This window comes from Erythranthe guttata, chromosome 3 (genome assembly GCF_056151865.1).
Source record: "Erythranthe guttata isolate IM_541 chromosome 3, IM_541, whole genome shotgun sequence".
NCBI classification, from domain to species: Eukaryota; Viridiplantae; Streptophyta; class Magnoliopsida; order Lamiales; family Phrymaceae; genus Erythranthe; species Erythranthe guttata.
The window spans coordinates 10,163,537-10,177,025 of record NC_142535.1 but is presented as its reverse complement, the minus strand read 5'-3'; the positions used below and the strand labels follow the sequence as shown (position 1 = coordinate 10,177,025).

General features: G+C 45.3%; 1 protein-coding gene across 1 annotated transcript; it reads left to right on the top strand.

Moving 5' to 3' along the window:
• The first annotated feature begins 848 nt into the window (after window positions 1–848).
• Window positions 849–2,673, top strand: LOC148771743 (uncharacterized). Its single transcript, XM_088815207.1, has 5 exons — window positions 849–949; window positions 1,355–1,739; window positions 1,949–2,137; window positions 2,356–2,452; window positions 2,573–2,673. The coding sequence occupies exons 1-5, from the start codon at window positions 849–851 to the stop codon at window positions 2,671–2,673; spliced, it is 873 nt and encodes a 290-aa protein (XP_088671333.1).
• Window positions 2,674–13,489: the final 10,816 nt, after the last annotated feature.

Sequence of the window (13,489 nt, the reverse complement as noted above, 5' to 3'; positions counted from 1 at the left end):
AGTACCGAGCAAGCAGAAAAGTGGTTAAGACCTTCCCACCTCGTAACTCAACCCCTATAACGGCTACCCAAGAGGCGAGATTGGTAGCATATCTTTCCGCGAGTTTGCCGGTCCCGCTCCAGCGACAGCAGCGAGGCAACCCATTTTCTGCGGACATCATGGCCTACGATTTGTTGGTGGGATTTCAAATCCTAGAACACCTCACGTATGACGGAACGATGGACCCTTCGGACCATGTGAGCAGATTCCAAACCATGTCCTATCTGCATCAGTTTTTGGACAGAATCATGTGTCGTACGATCACGTTGCGAGATGCAACTCGGCATTGGTTTGGTTAACTCCTAGAAGGCTCGGTGCGAGATTTCGATACTTTCAGTTGTATGTTGCTGGATCAGATCGCCAAATCCAAAAAGCAGAATAAGTCGTCTCTCACACTTTTCATTGTTCGACAGGAAGAGCAGGAGTCCTTGATAAGTTTCTTACATCAGTTCACGAGCTCCAGTCGAAAGGTGCCCGGCCTTTCCCAGGATGTGCTTACTAATGCTGTAATGTAGGTACTGAGGGATGGCGAGCTATTTAGGTCGGCTGCAAAACGAGCACCTTTGACGTATGATGAACTTCTGAAGCGGGCGTAGAAGTACATCACCATGGAAGAGGCAAGGAAAATGAAGGAGGAAGAGATAGATGTGATACCTGCTAAGCGTGCCCCGGCGGGGATTTCTCCTCGTAGAAGAGACCCGGTGGGACCTCGCTGGCACGCCCCCGCTCGCGAGGCACCCGTTCAGAAAAATAGGAAACCTTGATACGCTAGCTACGCAATTCTCAGTAAGACGCCTACTCAAGTACTGATGGCGGTGGAAGGAGGACCTGATATTTGTTGGCCGATGACATACCAAATGACGCTTCCCAAAGGCCCCAGTCAAGGAGGTTACTGCAGGTATCACAACAGGTATGGCCATCACACTGTTGAGTGTAGCCACCTAAAAGAAGTGCTAGAGAGGTTAGCTCGGGAGAACAGACTAGATAAGTTTGTTAGAAAGCAAGCGGAAGATCATGTCCCGAATCCCGTAGCTCGGTGACACAGATCACCCGAAGGGCCGAGGAATCATATTAGGATAATTATGGGAGATCCTACTGACGGAGATTCGCATAGGGCGCGGAAGAAGTATTCTAGGTCGGTAGGAAAGCCGGTTCCTAGGGGAGGAAGGTACACCATGTCCATGAAAGTTCGCCGACGATCTATTTCGGTGAGGATGATAAGCAAGGCGTGATTCGACCCCATAATGACGCTTTAGTGATTACACCTCATATCGCGGGGGTATGATGTATTCCGGGTATTCATTGACGATGGTAGTTTAATGGATATTTTATACAAGGATTGTTTAGATCAGATGTGGTTGGGAGACTTAAAAGTTACTCCGGTGCAAACCCCGGTTTACGGATTCTCAGGCGAGGTTGAAGAAGAAATTGGCGAGGTATCCTTGCAGATCACTTTGGGGACGAAGACCCTGACTCAAACCCACACGGTGCATTTCTTAGTGATGGACACCCCGTCCACTTACAATGTGATCCTGAGGCGACCAACTCTAAATAAGTTTGAGGCTATCCCGTCCAGGGTTCACATGAAGTTAAAATTCCCAGTTGGAAGGAAAGTAGGCGAGGTTAGGGGGGATCAAGAGGACGCGAGGCGTTGCTATGCAGACGGGGTGCAGAAAGGAAGTAGAAAGTGGGGCAAGTTGGTAAATACATTGGGAGATATTCGAGATGTAATCGACCTAGATACCAAATAACCTAGGGTGGTGCCGAATGAGGAGTTATTGACAATCGAGCTGAAACTGCAGCAGCCAGGCAGACTACGAGAATTGGCAGTGGGATGGAAGAGGAGCTCTCCCGCGAGCTAACCCAATTTTTGAGAGAAAATTGCAACGTTTTTTCTTGGAGTCCTCAGGATTTAAAGGGTATTTATGCAAGCCTAGCTCAACATCGACTGAACATTCGACCTGATGCTCGTCCGGCAAAACAGAAAAGACGACATTTTGGGGCAGATAAGGACGCAATAGTGGCGGCCGAGGTGGAGAAGCTTCTGAAATCGAGGCATATCAAAGAGATCCAGTTCCCTAACTGGCTATCTTACACAGTATTAGTTAAGAAATCGGAGGGAAAATGGCGGATATGTATTGATGTTCGAGGATTGACCAATTGGTGGATTCCACTACAGGATGCGAATTGCTAAGTATGATAGATGCCTCGCAGAGATACCATTAAATGATGCTCCATCCCGACGACCAAAAAAACGTCAGCTTCGTCACTACAGCGGACATATATTGCTATGTAGTAATGCCTTTTGGTTTGAAGAATGCCGGGGCGACTTACCAAAGGCTTGTCGATGCGATGTTTCGCAGCCAGTTAGGGAGAAATATGGAAGTGTATGTCGACGACATGCTCTACAAAAGTAAGGAGGCAAGGACTCACATTTAAGACTTGAAAAAAACGTTCGCCAAGTTACGACAATACATGATGAAACTTAACCCCGCTAAGTGTTCTTTCGGGGTACAAGTTGGAAATTTTTTAGGTTACATGGTCACGGAGAGGGGCGTCGAGGTGAATCCGGAAAAATTCCAAGCAGTGATGGACATGAACCGCCGCGAACGATCAAGGAAGTGCAAATTCTGACAGGGAGGATGGCGGCACTAGGGCGATTTATTTTGGGATCCGCGGCTAGAAGTTTGTCGTTCTTTGAGGTGTTAAAGAAGAACAAATCATTTTTATGGACAACGTAATGTCAGCTCGCGTTTAATCAATTGAAGGTTTATCTCGCCCATGTTCCATTATTAGCGAAACCGGTGAAACATGAGTCCCTCTTCTTATACGTCGTATCAAGGCATGGGGTTGTCAGCTCGGTATCAGTACCAGTACAACAACATAAGCAATTTCATGATTACTTCGTCAGCAAAGTCCTGGAAGGCGCGTAATAGTGGTATACTGAGATCGAAAAGGTTGCATACGCGGTCATGGAGTCAGCTCGAAAATTGAAGCCATATTTTTTATCACATAGAGTCATAGTGCGGACCAATAACCCTTTAAAACAGATGTTGAGTAACTTGGGAGTTTCGGGAAGAATGGTAAAGTTAGACGTGGAGTTAGGTCAGTACAAAGTAGAATTTCAACCTCGCATCTCTATTAAAGGGAAGGTCTTGGCTTATTTCATTCAAGAAGCCACTCACGTGGGAGAAAAAGTCAAAAAAGAAGTATGGAGTGTTCACGTGGATGGCTCGGCAACCATAGGCGGTAGCGGCGTAGGAGTTATACTCACTAATACCTAGGGCGAGATGTTAGAGTACGCGGTCGGGTTAGGCTTCAGAGCATCCAATAATAAACCCGAGTATGAGGCGATTAAAGAGGGGCTTAAGGTTGCTCTGAATCATGGGGCGAGGTTTGTTAAGATGTTTTCTGACTCCTAGTTAGTGGTTCAACAAATTAATGGGATGTTCGATGTCAAGAACGAGCGTATGAGTCAATATGTGTCTCAAGTCGGCGAGATTATTGCTCAGTTCGACCAATGCGAGATAAGTCAAATTCCTTGGAAGGATAATCAGAGGGCGGACTTTTTAGCCACGATGGCTAGTTCGGCAATGGCAACAGAGGAGCGACAAATCTCCTTGAGGGTTGAGCTAGGGGGTGAAATGAGGATAGCTGAAGTTTTGAGGATTGACACAGAAGTGGGAAGCCACTGTTAGCATCTATGCGAGGTGAAAAGATGTTCTCCAAGAAGGAAGAGCAAAGAATAGCAACACGAGCTTGCTACTTTTTGGAGATTGAATGAGAGCTATATAAGCGGTCTTTTATTTCAAACCACTTAAAGTGTCTTGGGCCTGATGACACGGAATACGCGATGAAAGAAATGCATGACGGATGCTGCGGTAATCACTCAGGCACCAGGAGTTTGGCTAAGAGGCTTCTGGAGACGGGATACTTCTAGCCGTCAATGAAGAAGGATTCAGGGGAATTCGTGAAACAATTCTTGAAATGCCAAGAGCATGGCCCGCTCATACATCTGCCCGCAGAAGAGCTCGGTATCATGACTTCGCCATGTCTACTTGCTCAATGGGGCATCGACATTGTTGGACCATTTCCAATGGCAACAGGGCAACGTAGATTCTTGATTGTGGCAGTAGATTATTTTTCTAAGTGGGCAGAGGTTGAGCCACTAGCATCGATTAATGAAGCTAGTGTTTTGAATGCTTATAAGAAAACATATGTTGTAGGTATGGGGTGCCTCGAATTATTATTTCGGACAATGGAACGTAATTCAATGGGTCCAAAGTCCGCGCATGGTGTGTCGATGTCACCCAGTGATTTTGCTCGGAAGCGCACCCCCAAGCCAATTGTTAGATCGAGGTAACCAACAGGATAATCGTGTTGGGCATCAAGAAGCAATTGAAGGGGGCTAAGTGCCATGGCCGGAAGAGCTCGCATCCGTGTTATGGGCATATCAGACCACGTTTAAGTCGGCAATGAGCGAGTCACCATTCTCGCCAGTATATGGAATTTAGGCGGTATTGACGATTGAGGTAAGGGTACCAAGAAGGAGGATTCATTCTTTCGTCTCTGACAAAAATGAACTCTTGGCCAGGGAAAGTTTGGATATGATAGTGGAGGCGAGAGAGGCGACAACAGAGAAAATCAACAATGACAAAGAAGATATGAAGGCCACATACGATCAGAAGGTACAAAAATGACGATTCGAAGTATACGACCTGGTATTGCGGCGAGCTGATGCTCTTAAGTTAATGGGCAAGCTCGAGGCAAACTGGGAGGGACCTTATAAGATCATACGGCGACTCACAGGAGGGGCATATTGGATTGAAGATAAACTAGGGAAGAAGCTCCCACGACTGTGAAATGTTTGTCACTTGAAAAAGTTTTTTTCTTAAACACTATTTCTGTTGTTCTTTGTTAAGATGTTTTGTCGAGAGGATATAAGTACCTCCACTCTTTCTTAGGCGACGCCCCATTTTTGCGAAACGAAGAAATATATGAAACGATATCTGAAGCAACTTCTGAAATGAATGTCGAAAAAGAAAGAGTGCGGTCGGTATTGATCGCACTGGCTCAAGCCGAGGTCGGTATTGACCTCGCGTCGGGAAAAGAAAAGTGCGATCGGTATCGACCTCGAGCCAGTACAGGAAGAGTGCGATCGGTATCGATCGCACTACTTAAGATGAGGTCGGTATCGACCTCGCATCGAAATAGGAAGAGTGCGATCGGTATCGATCGCACACTACCTCAAGCCAAGGTCGGTATCGACCTCGCGCCAGAAATGGAAGAGTGCGATCGATATCGATCGCACTTGCTCAAGCAGAGGTCGGTATCGACCTCGCATTGAAAAAGGAAAAGTGCGATCGGTATCGATCGCACTAGCTCTAGCCGAGGTCGGTATCGACCTCACGTCGAAAAATGAGGAGTGCGATCGGTACCGATCGCACTAGCTAAATCCAAAGATGGAATCAACATGAATTAACCTTGCACCAAAAATAAGACACATAGCGTCAACTACGATGGCCAGAGTCACAGTCATAATTGATTTATCATAAAAAACAGAGGAGAAAAGAAAGCATGTTTGTGCAAGTATAAACATGTTAAGCGAGAAGAATTTCTTATTTCATTGGAAAATTGTCATTACAAAAAAAATGGTGACTAAGGCAACATCCTTCAACGATAATCAAGCGCTCCAACATCACTGCTCGCCGGCATCACCTTCTGGAGTCCCCGCTTCTTCTCCCTCGACTTCTTCAAGGACGGGAAGTGGGCGACGTCCAGCAGTTCCATAGGACATGCCCCTGTGTATGACCTCAGAGCTTCGTCGAAAGGCACGTTGTACCAAGGCAATCCGTCGTGGTGAACCTTGAGGGGCTGCCAGACCGCCGACATTTCATCTTCAGGTAATCTCCCCATCACGTCGACAGGATCCAAATCAACCGTCGCCCCACTTTCGAGATATCACCTTGCGCTATCTTTATAGTATGGGAGACACCGAACACTGTATATGAAATTATGTCCACCATAAAGTCAGCAAAATTGGGTTACATATGGCGGAGCTCGGTAGAAACTTCTGAGGCATAGCCCGGCCTTTGTCAGAGAGGGGGAAGGAACGAAACCCTTCCTGCCAGGCGCGGGTTTTTTCTTCTTCAAAGATCGCCCTGTCGGGGGCGTATCTCACCCTTTGTTCGGCCAACAGAGCCTCTTGCTGCTCTAGCTCGTAAGCTAATCCATGCGAGCACTCTCGGATAGAGAGACTTCATCTCTTAAGGATTTTTCTTGTGCCGACAACGCAGCCTTCTCCTTCTTTATCTCGTGTTTTAGGCGAGATATCTCTTGTTGAGAGTCGACGGACAGCAGGCCCCTATTAGCCAAAAGGCCCACTAAATGGCAGAGGGCGGCGCAACTTTGACGTTGTAGCTCGGCCTCGCCGAGCTTTTCCAGAACCTTCTGATCATTAGAAGACTGAAAACTCCGGATAAAATCCACCATCTCATCAGAGACAGGCTTCGGTATTAATAAGGACGTCGGCACTGCTATTGTTTTTGGAGAAGGGCAATGATTGAGCTAGAGGAGGTTTTAGAGGGCGATGGAGAGTTGGCTTTTTTAGATCCAGACGTGGTGGATGCCGACGTCTTCTTTGTAACAAGAGGAGCGGCAGTGTCGTCAGCCGCCCGTTTCCACCGCGATGCTTTGCTCGGCGCGTTCACCTCGGCCACAACACCGGCAGTATTGCCAGCCTCGGCAAAAGCGGGGAGTATGGCAGGGGCCTCCTCCTCGGCAGCAGCTGCGGCAGTGACTTTCTTCGGCACTGGAGTCGATCGTAAATGAGAAAACATCTTGGCCTATGCACTTAATATGAGTTAGGTCAAGAAGGAGATTAAAACACATGATGGTAAGCGACATATGGAATAAACGATTACCGCATTCAGCGGGGGTCTTTATTGGGCCTTGTTGCCAGAGTAACCCGAAAGCAGTGAGAAGCTCTGGGGTCCATACGGTGTTCTCCACATCTAAATATTGGGCATGGAAAAAAGATTTTATGCACGCAATGTCGACAAGCATCTCTCGGTCTGAGGAGGCGGGACTTGAACTTGGCGGTTAACTAGACAGAACAGCCAGGGATCCTAGGTTAGGACGGAGAAGAATTTGCGGTGCCAATGGTAGATCTTGTTAGATACGTTTGTGAAAATGCTTTTATCTTGTTGATTGGAAATGTAATATCCCGGCCCACTACGACGTGCATAGAAAAAATAATCAAATAGCCCGCCGCATATGTTTTGTATATTGAGGAGGACACACATCATGTAGAAGCAATTCATGATGCATAAGGTATTGGGGGAGAAGCGACATAGTGAGACACCAAACCTATTGGCGACATCTACTATAAAGGGGTTTAACGGAAAGGACATACCAACTCGTGCTTGTTCTTCGTACCAGGCGATATATCCACCCTCATTCGAGTCAGGCAGCTCAAAAGGCCCGGGTTGTACATACCGATATCCGGGACCGAATTCCACCCATTCAACAATCCATGACCCATTAACCACCGAGCAAGGATTCTTAGCAGTAACCAGGGGTTGAATGGACACCTCTACGTTGGTTTCTTGCCCCGTTCGCGTCATCTAGAAGGTGTGCCGAGGTACAAGAGTCACCTAATAAGCGCTCTAAAGAACTACCTAGAGGAGTAGAATCACTCGACGATCTTGACATATATGATATTGTACTAGGCCTGAACAGTTTTTTACAGAGATTGAAGAAGGTATAGAAAACGAAGGAAGAATCACCTGCAAGAATGGTCTGTGGCGAAGCTAAGGGGTATGCCGGAAAGAGCCGCCGTACGTGTCGTCGGAAAAGAATTAAAGGGGGACCGTCAGCGATTTCGGGCAAATTCTTGAGCTTCAAAATATTGAGTGCCTTCTTTGCAGAGGGTATGGAGGAAATATGAGGCAAAAGAAAGGAAGAAATCCTAATGAGGGGATATTTATAGGTCCCTGCCCTTGTTGATTGTGCAATGTGAAATCAGCCGTACGATTAAATTTTTCATCTGATGGCGGTTGTTGTGCCACGTCATACGACACTTCGTTTGCCCCAATCAAGCATCGATGGCCATAGGGTTTGCTAATGAGACGCGGAAACATGTCGAATATGAAATAACGCAACATTTAATTTTTTAAGTGTGCCAGTCCACGCGCCTGAACGATTCGGTAAAGTTAGGATATCATTGAGCCGCCTCGATACTTGTGCAGTGAATGTGAAAGGGCATATTTAGTCATGTATTAAAAGTTGTCTCGTTCTTAAAATGTTGGGTAACGAGCACATGTATGCAGCGGAAAACAAAAATTTTATGCGATTTAAACAAATTTAAAACACATAAACACATGCCCGATAATTGAAAACAATTAATTGCGTACCTTTGCGCTTCCAGCGAAATTAAAAACAACATACATGCTTAATTACTTAATCGAAATTAAATCAATTAGCATGCTCGCGTTGCTCGCAGTAAAATAAACAATTTAATGCAGTCACATAAAATCATACAATTATCTTACAAAAACGAACATGCATATATTAATTTAAACGTAACCGAATCTAACGACAATGGATCCGAAACTTTACCTCTTGAAGCGTGAGGTAGGCGCACTAAGCGAAGCTAGATTGCCACGGAAACCAATCCATGCAATCCGGGGCAGCAACAGCGATGTAGCGGCGGCGATGATCCGAGCTACGGCGGCGCGTGTCGTTCACGCGCTGTCTTCAGGCAGCGCGTGGAGGCGCGTGCATCGTCGGTTCGGTGGCTGCTCCTCGATTCTTCGATCTTCCTCCTCTCGGATTTCACCTCGTATACTTTGATCTACTAAAACGTGGCACTAGACACGTAAAAGTTAGAAAAACGGAAGAATAGAAAGAAGGAAAGATTTACCAAAGGGATCGGCCAAGGGGTGGCCGATTCCGGCGAGTTGGCGGCGGCGACGGCGGTGGTGGCCGCGGGAGAAGATGGCCGAGCGAGACAGGGAGCGGCTAGGGTTTAGTTCGTGTGTTATATATGTGCAAGACCTATAAATCAAGTATTTATAGTGTCTTGCATAAAAGCCCTAACGGGCTTAAGTTGGACCGGGCCCAACAGCTTAAGTTCGTTAGTCTTCTATTCGCTCGTTTGTCTAAATTCAATGATCGGAAAATTGTAACGATTACATTTTAGAAACTTCTCGATTTAGAAAGTCCACTAAGATGTTCGCCTATTCTTTTCCTTTTCTTATTCTCATTCATAATTCCAAATTACGAATGTTGGACCCAATTATATTGACTTCCAATCATGCAGAGATAAACCATTTTATCTCTGACCGAATGTTGGACCCAATTATATTGACTTCCAATCATGCAGAGATAAACCCTCGATGGTTCAGGTGTAAGCTAGTCGTGGGCCCACAACCCTTTGTGGTCAAAACTCGTCCCTTAGAGTTACGAGAAAGATGAAACTCGTTTCACCTTAATTCCCTAGATACAAATGAAGTGCCTGCAACTTGCAAGAACCTTCAGATATAGTTAGCGTACAGTACGATCCCTTCGATTCATATGTCCCGATTGAACTAGAGGCATTGGTTCATCGAGACCTCTTTATTTTTTCAATGACGGTGCGATCGTTCTAAGTGTTGTAATCGTTACGTGCATGACTTATAGAATCGAATTCTTTAATCATCACTTAGTCAGCTCCGGCCAGAGACTTAGATTGATTACAAACTATTAGAACACACAGGACATCCAAGACTATTCTAGCGATCGAATCCCTGACTACAATTCACAGACCTCCCACTAGATTTTGGACTGCACGAACACTGGCCCTTGGGGTGGTCCTTGGTGGAACTCAGGGACAGGTCACAATACAGCTGGTGCTCTAGTGAAGTCACGGTGATGTCTAGGTCATAAGGACTAATGGTGTACAACTATACCACAGATATCTCTACTCGATTATTGGGAACCACTTAGAGATTTCTAGGGTGAGGGAGTTCAGTGAACTCGTCAACTTACGAGCACCCACTTATGCATGCCGATATCACAATAACGTTTACTGATGAGATGCAGTACACATACACTATGTGCAAGTCTCTTAATGGGAAAGGCCGATATCCTCATTGGTGGCGTAACCCTTCGACTAGGAACACGTTTAACAGTTATAATACTTAAGTAAATATCTCACGATCCTAACGATCAATTACTAGTACTTGTAATAACTGTAAGCACTATATCTATGCATGTGACAAAGGGACAAAGATATAGAATGCCAAGGTGTTTTATCATTAATACGAAAAAGGTTCGTTTATTACCATAATAAATACAAAATACCACAGCCACATGTTGGCTTGTTGGTCACTTACTCTAACAATCTCCCACTTGACCTAAAGCCAACTACCCATGAATCGCAATCCCATCGACTCTCGATGTTTCTCGTGGACCGATCTCGGTAAAGGCTTCGTGAAGGGGTCTGCAACGTTCTCTTCCGAGGTGACTCGTTCTACTTTAACTTCACCTCTATCAATGATCTCTCGGATCACATGATACTTTCTCAGAATATGCTTCGACTTCTGATGAGATCTCGGCTCCTTAGCTTGCGCCACAGCTCCGGTGATATCACAGTACAACGGTACTGGATCACTAGCACTAGGAATGACACCCAACTCTTGGATGAACTTCCTTATCGAAGTCCTTTCCTTTGCAGCTTCAGACGCTGCAATGTATTCCGCTTCGGTAGTGGAATCAGCTGTCGTGCTTTTCTTGGAACTCTTCCAACACACGGCACCACCATTAAGCGTGAATATAAATCCCGAGTTCGACTTTGAGTCATCCACATCCGATTGAAAACTAGAGTCGGTGAAGCCCTCTAATTTCAACTCGGCGCCCCCATAAACCAAAAATATATCCTTAGTCCTTCATAAGTACTTGAGGATATCTTTCACGGCCTTCCAGTGAGCCGGGCCGGGGTTAGACTGATATCGGCTTGTGACACTCACATCATACGCAATATCGGGTCTCGTACATAGCATGCTATACATTATGCTTCCTATTGCAGAAGCATAAGGCGTCCTTTTCATCTCCTCGATTTCACTAGGTGTTTTCGGACACAGAGTTCGAGAGACGAACCCCATGGGACATTGGCAAGAATCCCTTCTTGGATTCTTCCATGCTAAACTGTTTCATAACGGTGTCTATGTACAGGCTTTGGGATAAGCCAAGCATCTTCCTTGCTCTATCTCTATAGATGAGTATTCCCAATACATAAGATGTTTCTCCAAAATCCTTCATCGAGAAACGTGTGGACAACCATGCTTTCGTTTGTTGCAACATTCCTACGTCATTCCCAATGAGTAGAATGTCATCAACGTAAAGCACTAAAAATATCACTGCCCTCCCACTAACCTTCTTGTATACACAAGGTTCCTCCAGGTTCTTCTCAAAATCAAACTCTTTGATAGTTGAGTCGAACCTAATGTTCCAACTACGGGATGCTTGTTTCAATCCATAAATGGATCGCTGGAGCTTGCCAACCTTTTGCTTACTTCCAGAAGATATGAAGCCTTTAGGCTGCGCCATGTAAATTTCTTCCTCAATATCTCCATTAAGGAAGGCGGTCTTCACATCCATTTGCCATATCTCGTAGTCGTACCACGCAACTATGGCCAGCAAAATCCTAATGGACTTCAGCATCGCGACTGGCGAAAAGGTTTCCTCATAGTCAACACCTTGCCTTTGAGTGTATCCTTTCGCTACCAATCTAGCTTTATAGGTCGATACCTTTCCATCCACTCCAATTTTCTTCTTATAGATCCACTTGCAGCCTATGGGAACAATTCCTTTAGGTGGATCTACCAAGGTCCATACCTTGTTGGAGTACATGGAGTCCATTTCGGATTTCATGGCAGTTAGCCAATGTCCCATGTCCGCATCCGATACGGCCTCATTGTATGTTCTTGGATCTCGTCCAAGATCAACATGATCTTCATCATTTTTTAGGAGGAATAACCTATCCGGCATTTTCCGAACTCTTTCGGATCTACGTACCGTAGGTTCAGAAGATATATTAGTGGTTTGTTGTATTGGTTCGATTACTTGTTGCACTTGAACTGCATTTTACGGTTCTTGAACTACTTCAAGTTCTATCATGCTGCCTTTTCTATCGGATAAAAACTCCCTTTCCAAAAAGGTAGCATTTCTCGAAACAAACGTCTTTGCTTGCTTGACATAATAGAATTCGTATCCCATTGAGTCTTCGGGATACCCACAAAGTAGCATAAGTCGGATTTACTATACAACTTATCTCCCACTAATCGCTTCACATAAGCGGGACAACCCCATATCCTAATATGTTTGAAGTTGGGTTTCCGGGAATGCCAAAGTTCATAAGGTGTGGATTTAACTACTTTGGTGTTAACTCTATTCAGCAAATACGCGGCAGTGAGAAGTGCGTGACCCCACAAGTATGCCGGTAAGTTGGTGAACCCCATCATAGATCGAACCATATCTAATAAGGTCCTATGCCGACGTTCGGAAACTCCGTTAAGTTGAGGAGTTCCAGGTGGAGTCCATTGAGATTGTATTCCATTCTTTTTTAGATAGTCAAGGAACTCGATGCTCAAGTATTCTCCACCACGATCGGATCGCAGCCTCTTAATACTTTGTCCGATTTGCTTCTCTACTTCGTGTCTAAAATCTTTGAACCTTTCAAATGTTTCGGACTTGTACTTCATCAAGTACACATACCCATACCTAGAATAATCGTCGGTAAAGGTAGCGAAGTAGTTGTATCCACCCTTCGCACTAACACTTAGTGGACCACATACGTATGTATGGATCAAATCCAAAGGACCATCGGCTCGTTCCATTTTCCCTTTGTAGGGTGACTTGGTCATTTTCCCTTTAAGGCAAGATTCACAAGTTTGTAGTGATTTCACATTCTCCAAAAGAGAACAATCATTCACTAACAAAATCTTTCATCCTTCTTAAAGAGACATGACCTAATCTAGCGTGCCAAAGTTGTGCGGGGTTTTGATCTATCTCCTTACGTTTTTCTAATTTTCGCCTTAGGGACCCCACTACGTACCTTCACCCACTTCGAACTTGCTGTTTGGAAAGGGAACTCTTTCCTTTCTCTTCTTTTCGGAAGAACTTTTCTTTCCAGAAGTAGCAGCAATGAGAACAGACTTCTCTTTCTTAATGGTGGACTCGAAACTGACCAACATGTTCAATAACTCATCCAAGGGAGGATCTAGTTTGTTCATGTTGAAGTTCACTATAAACGATTCATAGGAACTAGGAAGAGACAACAGGATCAAATCCAACGAGAGCTCGGCCGGTTTGGTGACATCGAGATTTACTATCTTTTCAAGGAGATTGATCATTTTGAGACAGTGCTCGTGGACCGAAGTCCCTTCGCGCAGTCTCGCCGTGATCAACT

Bases quoted from the DNA above. Each gene is read 5' to 3' on its own strand.
- LOC148771743 (XM_088815207.1), top strand. From the start codon at position 849: ATGGCGGTGGAAGGAGGACCTGATATTTGTTGGCCGATGACATACCAA. The intron at 1,740-1,948 runs GTAAATACATTG...TGGAGTCCTCAG, and splicing joins GTAGAAAGTGGGGCAAGTTG to GATTTAAAGGGTATTTATGC. The intron at 2,138-2,355 runs GTATTAGTTAAG...TTTGGTTTGAAG, and splicing joins CTAACTGGCTATCTTACACA to AATGCCGGGGCGACTTACCA.